Here is a 20,178-nt window from a genome sequence, read left to right as displayed (position 1 = left end):
CTTTTGCACCAAATTCACCACTTGCATATCCAGAATGACCAGATTACTAAAATACAAAATTTACATGAAGCTAGAACATCCGTGTATGATATTCACAGAATTAATGTTATCCCTTTATTTCTTATAAAAGTGAGTCATACAACAAGGACTCCTAAAACTGGACCCATGGAATAGCCATTTACTTTTTGGTGCTTCTTTGAGGCATGAAAACCCATGATATCAGCGATATGTGATGCTTTCATATCACTATCTGCATAACAAAAATTAGAAAGGTTTCAGTTATCACACTGGTAACTGGCACTATTTTAGAACAATACTTCCCTTCTTAACAGAATAATTTTCAGCAGACTCATTATCATCAGAGGCAGGATGACACTATCAGGTAACACGTCTATAGACAGATGAGAACACTGGGTCCACCATTCACATTAGGTGATGTCGCAGCTCCTTCTCCCTTCACAATGACCATTGCACACGCTCATTAGATGCTTCAATATGAAAGATAGGACCAGAGTCTGTTCATTGTTGTGAAGTACATGAGGATATGCTGAAACAAGAAAGGGAGAGTCTAGAAGAGCCCCTGTGACCAGTGTGAAAATTGTAAGATTTCTCATTTTTTTGGTCTATACAGACGACACATTCCCTTTAATGATTAACTATCACAGTAAATCCGTGTCTGTCAATGGAATGGATTTGCCGAGTGTACAACGTTTGTAATTACCATCCAATTGACTAAAACAATAAAAATGAAATCTATGTAATTACTGACCTAAGCAATGAAGCTGGAAACAGCCCTCTAAAAGTATAATAAAAAGTCCTTAAAAAACAAAAAACAAAACAAAAACATAACAAAACAACTAAACAATAATAATCACTAAACCAAACAGAATAGCACACAAAAAGATATGGCCGCATCGGAGCTAAAAATACTAAATTGTCCAACTTTACAATGAAACGGAACATAAAGCAAACACTGTCTTAAAAAATGCAGTACCCGGACGTGCGTCATCTATAGTACAGATTACACTGTGTAGGCATTGGGGCCGATTCATCGACGCGTTTACGCCACAAAAGTGGCGCAAAACCTTTAAAAGCCACAAAACTGTTACTTTTGCCATTTTCACGCCACTTTGGATCATGAAATAGGTGGAGGTGGGTAGGAACAGGTCTTGGCATGTCCAATCCGATTCATCAAAAGTGCCGGCGTTTTGCACAGCAGAAGTGCTACTACAGTCCGCGACTGGAGTAGCATTTCTGGCACGAAGCATGGCAAATTCATTAAATGGTGTGTGCATCTTCTACTCCATCAAAACGGTGGTTGTGCACTACGCCAGTCTTGATGAATCGGTCCAATTATGTGTAACGCTGCACATAGACATTCTACAGATGTCTTTCAGACCTGCCACCAATCTGCTATCTATGGGAACAGACGCACCCCAACGCTGGGAGGAAACATTGTGTATAAGGTGGATTTGCCTTTGACTGTTGTCACCAAGACGGGAGGCACTGGGGCTGTATGGCGTCACGGTATCCACCATCTTCCCCTACTATCTTACTCTTTCCAATTAGGTCTACAGTCAAACTAAATGTATAATGCTTATTTCAAGTGAACATGATATATTAGACAAAAGTACAGAGAAATATAAAAAGTTACGTACACATGTTTTATAGTTTGCCTACATTCCCCCAATGAGTTCTTGGTGAATTTTTTACGCTGCGTACTTTTGAAAAAAATGCATGTAACTCATTTTATTCAATGGTTGAAGAAAATCTGCATCATCAAAAACTCACCAAAATCTCGTTGTGGGAACGTAGCCTTAAAGGGAAACGGTCACAGCAAACACAAAGTCCAGTCTGCAGACAGCATGTCATCGGGCAGGCTGAGCCAACTGACTGATATAGAGTTGTGTAGGAAAAGTGAAATCTGTACCTTAGTCATTTTAATAAGGGCACTTTTTAAGCTTAGTAGTCCAGTGGGAGGTCCTATTCATTGATGGACTGCTGAGGCCGCCCACTGGACTCCTAAAAAATAAAAAGAGCAGAAAATTCAATCAATTAATTTTAAGATTGAATTGAATCTCCAGATTCTCAACCTAAAGATCAATCTGCTCGGCTCCTCCTGCTCGGTAACACCATGCTCTTGGATTGATCAGCATTTTCAGGGTGACTTAAAATAAGTCAAGGCAAGAGGGCACGTTCTGAGGAAGACGTCTGAAGCTAAATAAATATAAGTTCTAGTGTAACAAAATCTGCATCTATTAAACATCCCTAATCGAAGAGCAAACAAACACTCTACTTATCCGCCCCAAGCCATTACCATTGCTTTGCTCTGCTTGACACACTATGGCTGAACATTGCTTGCTTTTTTGAGTTAGTGTCGTAGTACATCTAAATACAGCCCCGTTCACAAAGATTAAAAAACATGTTTTAAGAGTTAAAAAAAAATGTAATTAACAACAAAAATTGTAAGATTGTTCTGAAGACATAAAAGACAAACACATTGTGACTCTCACAACAGAACGCGGACCGGTCTACATGTTCCTGCACACGCTAGAAGAACACTTTTCTAAAAAAACAAAAATAAAAAAATAAAAAATCCTTTATGTCCGGCACAATATGCTTTAGGAAAAAAGTAAAAATCAGAAAAGAAAATGTAAAAAACAAACAAACGGATGTTCTGCCCCATCTGGATTAAGGGCATGTAACAGGTAAGTCACGATGTCAGATCAGATATTTAGACCACGTATCCTCCTCTTGAGCAGCACACGGGGGCCAGTAAAGTCCAGAGGTAGACAGCCACACACACCCAACAGGACCCCATCTTGATCCAGAATGGGGACCAGCTTCCGACAAATAACTTTTCTATGTCAGCGTAGTCGTAACTGTTGAGAAAAAGAGAAACCTTTGGGTCAAAACATCAGTAGAGAGAAGTCTGGGAAGATGGTATCAAGAATGATCAGGTCATGAGAAGTGAACGGCTGACAAGCTGGGGAGAACGTCCTGCTACTCACTGGAACCAGTTGGTGATTGTCATCATCATGTACAAAGTACCAAGAAAGAAGATAAAGTGGAAGCCGGCGTAGCTATACGTGGTCTTCAACTCCTCATCGTACGCCACCATCTGTCCCCCCTTTGCTTCAACTCTTTCCTCTTGGTCTGTTCAGTGCATACAAAAAAAAAGTTACTAGAAAGTTAAAAACAAATAATTTTATCGGCACAATGGTGAGCGCTTTTATGGAGCCCCTGAAGGAGTGGAATAGAGTAATATACCTAAACACGTGCGTTTATACTGAAGACATAAACAATAACAAGTTTTTACCGTCATGATGGTTTCCACAGCAAAAACAGCAACGCGCCACCTGCAGACACACAAATGTAGAAGATCAGATTGTCGGCGTCCACGCTACACCTTGAGGCATCTTGCACGTTGCCTTCCACAGAGTGTCCTCTTACATGCTGGATGTTGTAACCTGTCATTAATTGTGATGTCATGTACAAGTCATTATCTATTGAAGTGATACGGAAAAAAGTCATTAAATGGTATCAACGGCCAATAGTACAACCTTCCAATGGTATACTACTAGCAGCTCCCTCAAACTTACCAAAAGTGCTTTTCATACAGAATGGAATCTATGATAAATTACTCCTTGGTTGTCTCCATGTAAATGGGGCAACAATTGAACGTCAGACATGTTATTCTAGACAACATAATCCTTTTAGATTGCTTACATCTTATTTGTAATCATTTTTATGCCTTGGACTAAAATTTGAAAGGAGACTCCCTGGTGGCCAATAGACAGAAATTTGCCTTAATTGGATTTTCTGATCTTCATTCTTCGGGAGCGCACAGCTCCCCTGCCTCCCGGCTTCCTGATGATTGAGAATTCGGACCACCAGCTTGGTTACTCTCAAACTGAACGTTCTCCAAAGCTGCAATCCGAGACAGCTTCGGGAGAGTGCAGAGACACTGAAACTGGCCAAGTTGAAGAGATAAATTGCAAAGTTGCTCCTTTTAACAAGCACTTTGCCATTTTACTCATTAACAAAAGTGAGCCAACCCCTTAGGAGTGCACTCCTCATTTGGAGGCCTCGTTTCTTAAAATCTTTCTAAACATACTTTCACGGTGAGACCAGAGACATCTCTTTGAAAGATTTTCTTCCCATCCGGGGCACTTGGTGGTGCCTGCTGCTCTGTGCTGTAGCGCTGCATTATGGCGTGCTGCCTCATGGAGATATACTCATTGCATCTCCATGAAGGTTCCTGTGTAGAGCATGTAATGGAACATGGCAAGATTGTTTTTGACAGTCTGACCCCCCCAAAAAAATAAAAAATCAAGGTAATAGAAATGTATAATAGTGTGGCATAGAAATCTGAAATCCTGTAATATATATCTAAGGCTTCATTCACACATCAGGACCTTTGTTGCGCCACAAAATTGGGGTCCAAATCTTTACTAAAAGAAATTGACTGGTTAAGTGGCTCATGCAAAACTAGTCTTCTGTGAGTGAGGTTGGGATTGTGCCCCACTGGAGATAAGGATTGCCAAGGACGCAGATCACAAATCCACTATGGCGCCTACACACGTCCCCTGAAGAAGCCACACACGTCTGGGCCAATACTCGCATGGTTTGCCCGTCCTCCACAATATTGTCCGCCAATGTGGCCCCATCCATATTCTCCTCATCCTGGCACATTCAGGTTTGACTCCGGTCGCTTTAATCAGATGCCTTTTGTGCATCATCCTTATTCCAATTGATCTGGTCACGGTCTGGGTTCATAGCTTGTTCTCAGTCCTACATACTTTCTCATGATTCCATCTAATGTCCTTTTTTATGTGACCATATTAGCTTGTTTTGCATCACATCTTTGGACTCTGTGCGTGGTGCTGGGCATATTTGCCAGTATTTGTGTTTCTTCTATATTCTGGTCACAAAAAGGAATCCGGGAGATAACAGTTTATCCATTATGTGCTAGCATTTTGCCTGTACTTTGGTCACACAAAGACATTAGAATAATTTTTTTGCCTATTATTTATATACAATACCAATATTTTATTGGGGACTGCGATCTTGATTAGCATTAGGGTCCAGCAGTTTTTTTACCATAATAGCTGTTGCAGGAGGTCAGTCATTGCCATATTGTGGGCATGTCTTATTGTGTATCCATTACCATCTTTTGGTTTTACATTTTTTATGTGTTTTTTTCGTTTTTGAATATTTCAATAAATTCATATTTGTATATATTGGAGATCCCTTATTTAGCCTGCATCTTTTTCTAACCACGCCATTACTAAGAATGCTTTAGGTTGATCCCCTGAGTAGCATTTGGTGGTGCCAATTGTTTCCGCACACTTGGCAGCTGACCACGCTTTCAGTATCTGGCTTACTATGGAACAGTGATATAAAGTAGTTCTCTAATGAACGTTCGCCCATCAGTAGTTGTGGTAATAGCGGGGAGCGGGTTACACTACCGGAGAATACAGCCCAGAGACTGGGTATATAGCACACAAGCAGTAAGGAGCGCTCCGAGGATCGCTCTGGAATTACGGAAATCAGAACTAGAAAGACGTACAGGAAACAGATGTTCAGAACAAAGAAATCATGTCCACAAAATAGAGAAGGAAATGTATTCTGGGCCAGATCTAAACCATGAAGGAGGCACTGAATCTGCATGCCTTAATATGTCAAGTACATGCGACCCTATGTATTTCTATAAAGCACCACTGTCTGTACCAATCACAACCATTTATTGAAAATTTTATGTCGCAAACTAATTAAAGTTCATATATTTAAACGGTCCAGTCTGAAATAGCAAGGGCCTATTCATGCGATAGCATGTCTCATCCATGCGATTTCTATTTTATGGAGCTATAGAATTTAATGTAAATCCAATCTATTGTTATTTTCCATTAAATTCTGGGCATGCCCTATGCTGATCCTTTTCGCTGATCAGACTCTGCCATGTAAGTCTATGATGCCCGTGCTGACAGTCCCTAAGGCTACATTTGTATTTGCAATAAATAGATCTGGGAAAGCGGGCGAGTATACATATGGCTTCTAGGGGCATCAGCATTTTTGGCAATCTCATAGATATGAATAAGATCTGCCATATCATCTGCAAAAATGGACCAGAAGGATCACACAGGTCCATGATAAAATGGATGTGTGAATAGCCCTATGGAATTATTGGATTTTCCAGGATAATAAATTGAAGCGACAAATTAAAGGGAATCAGACATCCTTTTTTTGCCATCTAACCTGAAAGCAGCAAAATGTAAAGACAGAGATCCTGATTCCAGCGATCTTTCACTTACTGGGCTGCTTCCTGTAGTTTTGATAAAATTAGAGGACTAGTTGCCACATGCCATGTAGTCCTCTGTATTCACGAGCTCTGTACGACCACAACCAATGATTGACAGCTTTTTTCCTATGTACACAAAAAGCTACCAATCAGTGGTGGGGGCGGGGTTATACAGAGAAAACTAGTAGAAAAAAATAATGATTTTACCAAAACTGCAGCAAGCAACCCAGGAAGTGATATATTGCTGGAATCAGAGCCTCTGCCCCTATATCATGGTTTTCTCATCTGTGATAATAAAACCCTGATGGCAGATCCTCTTTAACTACAATTTAATAATTTAATAAAAGCACTCAATATACCTCTAGAAAACCCCTGGATTACATACATCTGCAATAACTGCAGCAACCAAAACTGATGAAAGCAAAAAAGAGACAGACACAGCTGCAGAAACAGGAAGATTATTGCCTCGTGTGCAAGCTTTGATCACGGTAGTAAAAGTAAAAAAAAAAATACATAGAAAACCTTCAGCTGGAAGCAGCTTACAGCAAGGACACCAGCTCCTAACTCCTATTTCTCACAGACAGATACGTTTGATAGAGCAACTGCACTTTCACAAAAAACTCGCTAAATGTTTTGATTGATGGGGATTCGGGTGTTGAGACCCCCATGATTGTTAAAACCAAGGGGCAGGCGCTGAACTTATTAACTGAAGATGGGTTCATAGCCCTTTTAATTAAGCCCATCTTCAGTCTCGGAGGAGAGCACTGTCTGACTTCGCTCTTCTGACCCTCAGTTTTAGTGCTCAGTGGAGGTCTCTGTACCCAGACATAAATTGATCAAAACTTATCTCTGATGCCTTATTCCAGTGAAATCCGCTTTTTTTCTTAATATGAAAATGAGCTGTTAAGATCTTTGGGCCGGACAGAGATCTTCCTGACAATCGGCTTCCAGTATGAGTATATTAAAGGAAAGGAGGCATTACCAGTGTGAGACATGTAATGACTGACAGGCTGCTCTCCAGATCTACATGTCTCACACTGGTAACTCCCCCTTTCATTGAAAATATTAACTAAAGACAGATTCTCACTGAGATCTATGTCCGGTCCATAGATCTTAACAGCTCATTCACACATAAGAAACACATGGATTTCTCTGGAGTAAGATATAAGATCACAGCGGTATCATTTTATTCAAGGTTCTGTGACCTACATGGCCGCCCGTATAGACTGCTTAGGAGGATTGATCCTACCGACCGAATCCCTTTAACAAACCACATGGCACAAGAGTCTAACCAACAGCGGTTACAGATCCACAAAGCCAAATTCATGTCACTTTTCCAGTTGGAGCAAATAATTAAAATTATAGTACAAATAGCCACTAGAGATGAGCAAATCGTACCCTGGTCTAACGGGCAGGTCTGTATTCTGTAGCGGAAGGACAGTATCCCTGCGAACCTCCTCCAACCTGCCGCCATTCCCAGCGCCTCCCTTAATAAGCTGGCCTGGTGCAACGTCATCGCTTCGGCATGGCGCACACACGTAGTTGGACCCAGCTGGTTAATGAATTAAGCAGGAGGTGGTTCACAGGGATCTTGTCCAGCGCCAGGTCAGTATTTCATAGCAGGTCATGCGACTTTCTTCATTCATCTCTAAGCGACACCCAAAAATATGGAAAACGGAGAAATGGACTACAGAGACCAGAGTTTAAGGGTTAAATTGGTCGAAGGTTCATACTGATAAAACATAAAATATATACTAAATATGTCTGAATGACCTAATAATAATAATAATAATAATACTATATATAACAGCTGCATACTTGCCCTCATTACGCCTGCCGCCTCCTATTCTGCATAACATTTATGTATTGGGGGAAAATATCTACATTGTATTAAAAATAATAAACTTACAGTGTTGAAAATTCATGTAAAAAAGATGTTTGACTCATGAGTGACTCAGATCGTGAAGACATTTCTGAGCAGCTAATTGTTGGAAATTTGGGGGAATAACTGTGGGAATGAAAGCAGATGTTTGCTTACTTCTTCTTCGGGGGGTCCGTATCTTCCCATGAGGGCGTCACAGCTCGATCGTGTTGTCGATGTGAGACTGCAAGAAGACAAACATGTTTTATGCTGAGGACACAGACACGACATTCTGCAGGATACACTCACAATGAACGCTGGTGACAATATGGAGAGAGTCTCTCGGGGCAGATTTGTTGGAATTTCTATAAGTTTCCCATTCATTGGAACGGGGCTTGCAAATATCCATGTGCTCGCTGCCAAAATAACCCCGATCGGGCGACTAAAAAGGATTGTGTATAGCCCAAACTAATGCAACAAACCTGCAGGTCTGAACACGCCATACGAATTGAGGCTGTGATATGAAAACTAGGGCTCATTTATAGAAATTGTGTTGACCATTGGATAATATTAATGGGTCATTCTCTTCTTCCATCTTCTGCAAGCAGGGGCAGCTTTGCCCTTGTAACATCAGAGGAGCACAGCGGTGCAGCCAAGCAGCACTTACAAGCTCTATAGCAAAGAACTAGCAAGTGTGTGCAACTTATCTAGGAAACCAACCACTGATGGTAGACTAAAATGGTGGCCGGTAAGAAGCTGTAAACTACAGAAATTAATATCCCCCCATTCTGGAAGACTTAATAAGGCGTAAAATGCAGAGTTGCTCGTTTTTACGAGTACTTTTCAATATTCATCATTTCAGAAGTTGAACCAATCTCTTTAAATTGTAGACTCGTCCCTTTTGATTTCTCTGGGATCTGTAGAGAAAGGTTGCAATGGTTCTGCATGTTAGAACATGCTGTTATTGGAGGTTTGGATGTCACCGACCTTGAGACTTAGAGTTTTCGCACATATCTTTACTTCCATTATACCAGGGGAAAAACCTCACTTACCAAGAGTATAATATGCAGCCGAGAAGAATGATGGCGCCCAGCAAGGACACCCAACGCTCATCCGGGCTTATTCCATTAGTGAAGCTGGGCACACAGACCGTAATGTTCTTTCCAGTATCATCCAGAGCTAGACAGAACAGACAAAACAGAACTGATAAGATTAAAAGGCAGATGTAATGAAAAAGCACAAAGAGCCGTGTTAAATGGAATCTGTCAGCAAGTTTCACTATGGAATCTAAGAGCAGCATGATGTAGGGGCAGAGACCCTGATTCCAATGATGTGTCACTTACTGGGCTACTAGCTGCATTTTTAACAGAATCCCTGTTTTATCTGCTGTACATATAGCAGTACTATGACTACTGAGCTCTGTATAGCCCGGCCCACACACCTGAATGACAGCTTCCTGTGTATACTGCACATTGTCAGTAAGCTGCCAATCAGTGGTGGGGGCGGGGTTACACAGATTAGCTGGACTGCCTGGCACATGTCACCTAGTCCTGCATTGATAATCTACTGATAAAACAATGATTGTACTGTAACTACAGCGAGCTGCTAAGCAAGTGACATCCCTGGAATCAGGGTATTTGCCCCACATTCTACTGCTCTCAGATTAAATATCAAAAACCGGCTGATAGATTCCCTTTAATATATTAAAAGATTACTGTAACAATATATCAGGATTAGAAACAGCAGTCCTAGGAAACCGAGGCACCAAAAAACAAATCCTTATAAAAAGATAGATCTTTATTCCATAATTTAAAAACGGGGCACAGCAAGAAGACAAGGCAACGTTTCGGCCATATCTGGGCTTTCGCAAGTACAACTATGATGCACAGAAATTCTCCATCATGAGTGAGCTCCTATTCCTCCTCCCAGGCCCATCCAGATTGTCACTGCAGAGCTCTGACACACCAAACAATATGGAATACCATCATAAAACCATATATACACATAGACATGGACATAAGTATTGAGACCCTACATGTTACACCTACAGGAGCTTCTAAGCCCTACCATTCTACATCCACAGGTATTATTACTGAATCTTTCCCCCCTCGGCATCTATAACGGCTCCCGCTCTTCTGAGAAGGTTTACTCAAATTTTGGAGGTGTCTTCTGGGAATATTTGCCCATTCACCCAGAACATTTGTGAGGTCAGACACTGATGTAGGATGAGATGGCCGAGATCACAATCTCTGTTCTAGTTCATCCCAGAGGTGTCAGATGGGGTTGAGGTCCGGGCTCTGAGCGACCGGCCATGTTCTTCCACATTGAGTTCCTCCAACCATGTCTGCATGGACCTGGCTTTGTGGTCCAAGCATAGTTATGGGGAACAGGAAAGGGTCTTCCCCTAACTGTTCCCAAAGTTGGAAGCTACAATTGTCCATGATGTCCTGGTAGCTGAAGCACTGAGATTTCTCTTCACTGGAACTAGGCCTAAATCAGGAGAAGTGTTATATCTGCTCATCCACATGGTGCACACACATGGTGCACATGTAGATATCTATGGACAATGAATGGTGTCTATGATTGTACACAAGTAATCAGCTCCTCTAACTTCAGCAATCTAGAATAGATGTAGTAAAAAACATGGCATCCTTTCATTTCCCGTCTTTAAGCTTTTGTATCGCACAAGACTAATGTATAAAGGCCTGCAGGGGCGGTCCAGGTACGTCTCTCATATATAGGTGATGTACGATGATACCACTTACTGTATTCTGGTGGCTTGTTAGAAAAAGACGAAAAGGTCAGATACATGACATAGCAGCTGATGACTCCCGACTGCAGCAATCCCGACTGGGGGTGATCTGAGGTAAAGAAAAGGAGAGAAAAATCACTCCAGTGTCTGACGAAGTACAGAATGCTTTGTATAAGGAAAACCTGACAAGGAGAACTGACAGGAAAATGCCCACAGCACGTTACTAAGCGTGACTACATAACATCTGGAGAATGGAGAAGACTATTAGGCTATGTGCACACGTTGCGGATTGGGGTGCAGAATATCCGCACAAAATCTGCATCTCCTGACAGAAACCGCAGGTGCGGATTTGCTGCGGATTTTCAGCGGTTTTTACCCCTGCGGATTTCTATAATGGAAGGGTGCAGAAACGCTGCAGTTCCGCACAAAAGAAGTGACATGCACTTCTTTTCAACCCGCAGCGGATTCAGTGTGGATTTTTCCGCACCATTAGCACTGCTTTTTTTTCCCCTATTGATTTACATAGGACATTTACGTACAGGACATGTCTAGCCATAGTGCTGTATAGAGGCATTTGTTATGAGGGGCTCTGGGACTGGCACAGCCAAGCTGCAGAATCTCGTCTATGTCTGATCACTGTGCGGAACTGCAGCGTTTCTGCGCGGAAAAATCCACGGCGGATCCGCACAAATTCCGCATCATGTGCACACAGCCTTACAAAGAACTGATGCGTCTCACGGCCACATACTGAGAAAGTTCTGTACCAATTCAGGTCTCACATGGATCAGACATAGACGAGATTCTGCAGCTTGGCTGTGCCAGTCCCAGAGCCCCTCATAACAAATGCCTCTATACAGCACTATGTCTAGACATGTCCTGTACGTATGCCCAATATGTCTCTGTATAGCATACGCTGTCAGAGTTAACCAGATCAAGACTAGGCCATTCCATCCCCCCATTCTTGAGAGGGCACATTTTCTGTTTGTTTCATAGAAGTGGTTTTAAAATCCCTTAAATTTTTCTCCATCTGGTATTCAACTAATTCTTGGATTTTTTTCTGTACTATCTGAGACCCAATTTTTGTTACTTTCATAACGTCTTATTTAGGGATACAGGTAATACTGGGGGGAAAAAAAAATATGTGCCTGTTTTACACTTCTTTTCTTTTTAAATAGTTTTTGAAAGCCATAAAAAGGACCACTAAAACACGTTAGAATTTCTGTTCCCCTTCCTGAAATAATTATTTTTATATATTGGACACGCGTTCTTGGTTTTGTTTGGTGTTCCGACTGAGCTAGTAATGGTGATTTGGGCTGCTAGCGGCCATCGGGGGGGGGGGGGGCATTTCAACATTTAAATACTTTTTCTTCTGTCCGATTTCCACAGTAACTGAGGATTGCATATTATTGCCGGTTACAGGGAAAATGCAACTTTCTGCCTGTGTAATAAAGCTGATCTAGGCTTGTTATGACCCAGCAGCTCTGGCTCCTTCTCTACACCTGACCATGACTTCATCACTGGGTCTTGGTGAGGAAATACTGTCCGAAAATTCTATACTGTATACACAGCAATCAGAGAGGGAGAGACGGTAATAAACCATTTTTGCTTTCTCTATGGCGAGTGCTGCTAATTACCCTGTAATGACGTTTTAGAACATCATTGCAGAGTATTATGGTGACCATCCGAAGGGGAATCTGTCAGCAGGTTTTTGCCACCTAATCTGAGAATAGCATAATGTAGAGACAAAGACCGTGATTATAGCGATGTGTCACATACTGGGCCGCTTGCTGTAGTTTTGACTTAAAATAAAATAAAATGAAAAAAAATAAATAAATCAGTGTTTTACCAGCAGGAGCTCATTTGAGGACTAGTAACCCTGCTGCCATGTAGTCCTCCATATTCATGAGCTCTGTATGACCCCGCCCCCACCACTGATTGGCAGCTTTAAGGGAACACTGTGTATAGTCAGAAAGCAGCTAATCAGCGGTGTGGGCGGGGTTATACAGAGCTCAGCATTCAGAGAACTGCTAGACCTGCAGCAGAAAAAACAATGATTTTATCAAAATGATAGCAAGCAGCCTAATAAGTGATATATTGTTGGAATCCTGGGGTCTCTGCCCCTACATCATGCTGCCCTCAGATAGGGTAGCACAAACCTGGTGACAGATTCCCTTTAAGACTATGGGCGATCTGGAAGTAGTTACAGCGGTTAAGAACCTGTTAGTCAGCCCGCCATGACAGTCTGATGGGAATTCTGCAACTCCTGTCTGTCTTTTTTTTTTTTTTTTTTTTTTTAAAGCCCCTCTCAGATGATTTATTACTAAAGACCACATCAAAGTTAAATGTTAAGGTAATCAGAAAGTTTTTAAAAGCAAAAATGGTGCAAAATTTTATAAAACCGAATTGCAAAAATGATTTTTAGCCCCAAATACATGTCGTCATGCAGTAACACAGGAATCATGTACAAAGGTAATTACACAGAGAAAAGTTGATGGCCAAAGCAGAAGTAACCATGGGGTTCCCATACTCTGATGTAGTAGCTAAATGTAAAGCCCTAATGAAATGTGAGCAAAACCTAAAAAACTGCGAGGTGGAAAAAAAAAGGTGTGTCAGACACAGCACACAGTCCACGTACATATATGACCCATGACATGATGAGCCCACGACACATACACAGCTTGGTTCATACTTACTTCTTATCACGCAGGGCAGTATGGAAACGATGGCCAACAGAAAGCACAGACCACCGTTCACACCAAGCAGAATTTTATTCAGAAGGCAATGTTCAGGATGTGTATAGAGCCATATTAATAAGGCGAGGGCGCCAAGTGCGACAGTGTACAATACGAGGATGACGATGGCCAAGGCTCCATTCCAGAGCTTATTATGCTGCGCTCCAGCAGTCCTGATAGAAGAAAGTAGACCGGCATGGAGGTTAATGATATAATATTCCGGAGAAAGTAAGACTATAAGTACATATGTAAAATATCACAAGGGCAGTCGTTACACGTGGAAAGATGGCCCATGATGAGCACACTGACAACACCTAGGAAGACTGAAGAGCACCCGATCGCTGAGTACAAGTATTGTCTCCAAACCAGAGGGAAGTATGCCCTGCCGCCTGGAACCGCGCACTGGATCCACAGGTGCTTACGCCATGGATTGCACCAGGTTTACAAGGCGGTTTGCTTTGCGCCTTGCAGAGGAGGAAGCGGATGATCAGACCTCAACGCTGATGCATGCCAAATGCGGGTATTTTTATTAATTGGCATCAACATAACTTTTTAATTAACTGTATAGCGTAGCATAGCAGACTACACCATACAATACAGTAACCCCATAAATACAGTGCCAGTAGTCAGCCACCTTTACATACAAAAGTTGGTGTTGGGACACACTAAATACTAAAAGGCAAAACACTATTAATCTTATTACCCTAGGATATGTTTCTTATACTCTCATCAGCCTCTCACCATCCACCTGTCATATAGTTTCTTGCTCGTTTCTTCTAGGTGACACACGGTTATCTTGGGTTTATGTCTCCTTCATTGCCTATATTCAGTCACTTACACGCTCTTGTCAAATTCACTTAACATCTTAAGAATCCTCCCTCTTCTTTCCAAGAGAACTGTAAAAGCCCTTAGGCTATGTGCACACGATGTGGATTTAGTGCGGATCCGCAGCGGATTTTTCCGCGCAGAAACGCTGCAGAACCGCACTGTGATTTACAGTACAATCTAAGTCAATGGAAAAAAAAAAAAGCTGTGCAGATGGTGCGGAAAAATCCGGGCGGAAACGCTGCGGATTGAAAGAAGTGCATGTCACTTCTTTTGTGCGGATCTGCAGCATTTCTGCACCCTTCCATTATAGATATCCGCAGTGGTAAAAACCGCACAAAATCAGCATCAATTCCGCATAAAAACCGCACAAAATAAGCATAAAATCCGCGGCAAATCTGCACCTGCGGTTTCTGCCAGGAGATGCGGATTTTGTGCAGGAAATTCTGCACCCCTATCCGCAACGTGTGCACATAGCCTTACTGTTTCTCCGATTCAATACCATCCTGATTAATGCAATGAACAATTTGGTGGTTTTCCACACTATAAACTATCTTCCCTCTCCAGCAATAGCGCTAGAGCCCAGTGCTCTGAGGGGGCCCACCCGGAGCTACGCTACTGTAACTATCATCGCACGCATTATTACTTTCTAGGGGCAAAATATGGGCACTTGCACCTGGCATTACTATATTGTAGAGAGTTGCTTTAGAATTTAGAGGGCACAGAGAACTGTTATGGAAATTTGGTTTGGATAAATCTATCCCTGTGTGTGCTGCGGCCGTTCCCAATAAGGGTACGTTCACACAGGACTTTTTTGCTGCTTTTTTTTGCTGCTTTTTTTTATGCTAATTTTCAGCTGCTTTTTACAGTACCAGTAAAGCCTATGAGATTTCAGAAATCTCATGCACACACGTTGGTTTTTTGTTTGATCAGTTTTTTCTGCTTTGCTGCTTTTTTTGGACATAGGGCATGTCACTTCTTTCAGCGTTTTTGCAGCGTTTTTTCACCCATTGACTTGAATGGGTGATGAAAAAAACGCTGCAAAAACGCTGAAAAAACGCATGTAGCATTATTTGCTGCTTTTTTTGTGCAGAAAATCATGGCCAGCAGGAAGGGATCTCACAGCCAAGAGCTTAGGGGTGTGGTTAGTGAGGTGTGAAGAGCCATTGTGAGCCATTGTGAGGTGTGAAGAGCTATTGTGAGGTGTCCTGTTTGTGATCTATTGTGAGGGAGTTCCTGGTAGTGAGGTGTGAAGAGCCATTGTGAGCCATTGTGAGGTGTCCTGATTGTGATCTATTGTGAGGGAGTTCCTGTAAGTGAGGTGTGAAGAGCCATTGTGAGCCATTGTGAGGTGTGAAGAGCCATTGTGAGGTGTCCTGATTGTGATCTATTGTGAGGGAGTTCCTGGTAGTAAGGTATGAAGAGCCATTGCCAGGTGTCCTAGCAGCTGAAAATTGGCATAAAAAAAAGCAGCAAAAATCTGCAGCAAAAATCTGCAGCAAAAAAGTCCTGTGTGAACATACCCAAAAAACGCACCAAAAACGCACCAAAAAAACGCACCTAAATTAGCATAAAAAAAAGCAGCAAAAAAAAGCAGCAAAAAAGTCCTGTGTGAACGTACCCTAAGACGGAGTATTTTGAGTGCTCAAGGAATGAGACTGGACACCATTGTGTCAATAACATTCCTTCAATACTGATGATTTATTGTACATACATAGTTTGAAAAGTGGATGGCGTTGTCAGATCTTTTCTTCTGCACACCAGTGCAAGTGTGATGAGACCTGTGGAACTCCCTGATCCCACCTGCTTTTCAGAATCCTCTGTGTCTCGCATGGGCATTGATGGTCAAGTCAGACATTCTCAGCTTACAAAGCCTCTGAGCGTGTGCACTCAGCCAGGACACTCTATCCTGTCCCAGTTTGTGGTGTCAAGGACCTGCCACTCAACCTGCTGGGAGCGGACCTACTGCAGAAGCTGAAGGCAACCACAGTGTTCCAGGAAGATGGGACCGTGACACTTTCTTCATCCCTGACCCAAGAAGAATCATGCTGGCGGCCCTACAAGAATCTCAAACAATCGATGAGGCCTACCCAAGGAGGTACTGGACGTAGTACCAGAAAGTCTATGGTCTAAGGGACCCCAGGACGTGGTAAAACCTCAAGTTGCCCCAGTACGGGTGTCACTCAAGCCAGGTACCCCGTATCCTCATAAGGCCCAGGCCAGGCCTAGAGTCAAGCTGCCTCTGACCAACTGAAGGTCTACCTGGAAATAGGAATCATTGTTCCTTGCACATCGCGCCTTGCAATACCCCGCTTTTCCCTGTCAAGAAAAAGACTGTAAAAGGAGAGCCAGCCAAGTTCAGAATGGTACATGACCTGAGAGCTGTGAATGACGTCATGGTGTTTGAAACTCCAATTGTGCCGAATCCGCACACTCTGCTCTCAAATGTGCCTGCCACAGCAAAAGTGTTCACAGTGACCGACCTGGCTAATGTTTTCTTCAGTGTTCCCCTTCACCCGGATGACCAGTACCTGTTTGCCTTAACGCACCAGGGGGCACAGCACACACGGACAGTGATGCCACAGCGGGCCCAGAACAGCCCCTTCACGGTTCACCAAAGCAATGTCCACAGTCCTCGCCAACAGGGTCACAGAACATGCAGAAGTAACCCTGCTACAATACGTGGACGATCTACTCCTTTGTGCAGTTGACTTTGACACATGTAAAGCCCATTTCTTGCCTTTCCTACTCTACCTGGGGGAGCAGCACTGCAAGGTCTCAAAGAACAACGTCCAGTGGTGTCTGAAGCGAGTTACATTCCAGGGACACTGTATTGCTCACCAGGTGAAACACCTGACAGATGACCGGAAGACCACAGTGGAGAAGATGGTTCCTCCAACAACTCCAAAGGCGCTACAGGCCTTCCGGTGTCTAGTTTCGTATTGCAGAGCCTGGATCCCTGATGCCTCAGTCCTAATGCAGCCTCTGTATGATTGCGTCAACGTAACCCCATTCCTCCTGACAGATGCAGCCTTCAGCTCGTTCAAGAAGTTAAAAGGCTCTGTAGTCTCAGCGCCAGCACTAGGCCTACCCGACTACGAGAAGCCATTCCGTCTCTACCTGATGGAAAAAGAAGGCCTTGCTGCTGGAGTCCTGACGCAGCTTCAGGGGGAAAGCAGAGACCTTTAGACTACTTTTCAGCTCGCCTGGATCCAGTTGCAAGGGGAGCTCCCTCCTGCATGGGAACGGCCGCAGCACACACAGGGATAGATTTATCCAAACCAAATTTCCATAACAGAACCACACAGCAGGTGCAGTAATAAGGACACATACGGCAGCAGCGGCTCAGTATCGGGGTATCAGGTGCAGTAATAGGGACACATACGGCAGCAGCGGCTCAGTATTGGGGTATCAGGTGCAGTTATATGGTCACATACGACAGCAGCGGCTCAATATTGGGGTATCGGGTGCAGTAATCCATATGGCAGCAGCGGCTCAATATTGGGGTATCGGGTGCAGTAATAGGGACACATACGGCAGCAGCGGCTCAGTATTGGGGTATCAGGTGCAGTAATAGGGACACATACGGCAGCAGCGGCTCAGTATTGGGGTATCAGGTGCAGTAATAGGGACACATACGGCAGCAGCGGCTAAGTATTGGGGTATCAGGTGCAGTAATAGGGACACATACGACAGCAGCGGCTCAGTATTTGGGATATCAGCAGGATGAGGAGTTTGTGCAGGTTGGGAATAGATGCTGATGGGCTGGAATATGAGAAGTGAAATGTGTCTTTGTTGTATTCTCTGCAGATGAGTTGTAGCTGGAAGAAGTTGTCATGTTGGTCTGGGCCAGATGGAAAAGACGGGAAAAATGAACGATTCCATCAGAAAGGACGTCAGCGGTAAGACATTATCTGTAACTGTGCAGTGATCTGTTATATGTTCTGTAGGGCTGGTATCTACCACTGAGCATATGGCGGTAATATCCATGTTGGTCGTTATATAGAGATTATCTGCAGTAATAGCGCGGTCATCTGCTGAGGTTCTCCTCCAGTATTAGGGCGCGCCACCGAGTTGTAATCAAGGTTACCTGGTAAGGGGCCCACTCAGAAGCTTCGCCCCCCCCGAACCAAAATCCTAGCTACGCCTCGGCTCTCCAGTATATCCTGAATGCTGGCTCATATTTCTATCCAGCCACTACACCGATGCTTCCACCTTGTGCCAGTCATTGTACTGGTTGCCTGTCTGCTAAAGAAAACAGTATACACTTACCTATCTCACCCACAAAGCTCTCCATAGTGCAGTATCCCTCTACATATCCCCTCCATCTGTCTACCACTCCTTCTTGTTAATGATCCAAGACTAAGATCCTCTATAATCTTAACCTCCCACATCTGTTTCCAAGACTTTCCTCATGCAGCGCCAGTTCTCTAGAATGCACTACCCGAGACAATCCAGTTAATTTCCCAAGACTTAAGCGTGTCATTAAAAACACATCTCTTTAGAGAGAGGAACACATCACTTCTAATCTGCCCTTTCCATATTTTCCTTCTTTCACCAGTCTTCCCCACACAACTGCATGTCTTATCTGTACATAAAGAGATACTGACTGGTGACCGGTTCATGCAGCTATAAATGAATACCGTAAAGTATAATTATATATTTATATAATTATAATAATGGTTGGGCACACAACACAAGCACTTTTTACCTTTAGCGTCACTCCTTTCCCCACAAACATTGTGAGCGCTTGTGAGCAGGGTTCTCACTCCTCATTTAAATTGATGATCTAGGTGTTACTCTTGTTATAAGGTTCCCAAGAAATATGTTGGCGCTATATAAAAAAATATTATTTTATAGTTTTGAAGAGGCAATTTGCATATTTAATTTCCCAGAGAAGAATGCACAGCATATAAGTCTCCTTACTCTGACATGTAAGGCCTGGCTTGTCACTCTGCACATTGAGCTCACGTGGTTGCACAACATCTGGTTAGTCTGACTGGTCTTTGTAGGGAGACCTTTAACAAGTCATTTTTTTATGACTCTGCCATAAATCAAAGTAGAAAAAAAATAGAAAACGTCTGTGATGTTAAAATCCATCAAACCACAAAGAAACTGGTATTTTTTGGCAAGTCACATGAGGCCGAATCTATTCACAAACAGGTCATTGTGTAAAGCGGACGGTGTGGTCAGAGGTTGTAGCCTGGAGCACTTTTATGTGTCGCCTTCAAACAACAGACTGGCAATGTTCCAGTTTTTGATCAGCCATGTTTGATCCATGAAGTTGTTTTTTTTTTCAAGGATTTTACATCACAGACTTATCCTATCTTTTCAAGTGAACCCAGCAGAGCTGCAGCACTAGGCACAGTCTCATGTAAAGACGTTGCTATGTCAGGTGCTGTGCTGCTGGAGCAACACCCCTCCTCCATGCTGGTGATCTTCCTGGTCCTCAGGAGGATCAATGCTAAAATTCCAGAAAATCTCTTTAAAGTTGACACAACCATTAGGGTCCATTTTATTAGGTTTCCTTTGTACTTTATAATTCCGTACCATTCTTAACTTTTTTTTTTAAATGGAGTCCTGAATTTTTAAGTTAACGTGGTTTTCCAAGAGTTTTTTTTTTTTAACTGTTACTCACTCAGCGCTGCTTTAGATGCTTTTGACCACAGCACATGACAATTGCAGCCAATCACTTTGCTCAATGATC

General features: G+C 42.9%; 1 protein-coding gene across 1 annotated transcript in view; it reads right to left on the bottom strand.

Moving 5' to 3' along the window:
- Nucleotides 1-2,429: 2,429 nt before the first annotated feature.
- SERINC5 (serine incorporator 5) overlaps nucleotides 2,430-20,178 on the bottom strand; it is a 60,533-nt gene continuing 42,784 nt past the window's right edge. The window contains exons 6-12 of the mRNA XM_077286702.1: nucleotides 13,608-13,819; nucleotides 10,928-11,023; nucleotides 9,215-9,341; nucleotides 8,340-8,406; nucleotides 3,320-3,359; nucleotides 3,012-3,156; nucleotides 2,430-2,882 (exon numbers count right to left, since the gene is read on the bottom strand). Of these exons, the coding sequence (XP_077142817.1) occupies nucleotides 2,735-2,882; nucleotides 3,012-3,156; nucleotides 3,320-3,359; nucleotides 8,340-8,406; nucleotides 9,215-9,341; nucleotides 10,928-11,023; nucleotides 13,608-13,819 (835 nt within the window). The 3' untranslated portion in view covers nucleotides 2,430-2,734. The remainder of the gene's footprint in view (nucleotides 2,883-3,011; nucleotides 3,157-3,319; nucleotides 3,360-8,339; nucleotides 8,407-9,214; nucleotides 9,342-10,927; nucleotides 11,024-13,607; nucleotides 13,820-20,178) is intronic.

This window comes from Ranitomeya variabilis, chromosome 1 (assembly GCF_051348905.1).
Source record: "Ranitomeya variabilis isolate aRanVar5 chromosome 1, aRanVar5.hap1, whole genome shotgun sequence".
Classification (NCBI taxonomy): domain Eukaryota; kingdom Metazoa; phylum Chordata; class Amphibia; order Anura; family Dendrobatidae; genus Ranitomeya; species Ranitomeya variabilis.
Note: the sequence above shows the minus strand (reverse complement) of the source record. Positions and strands in the feature narration are given on the sequence as shown.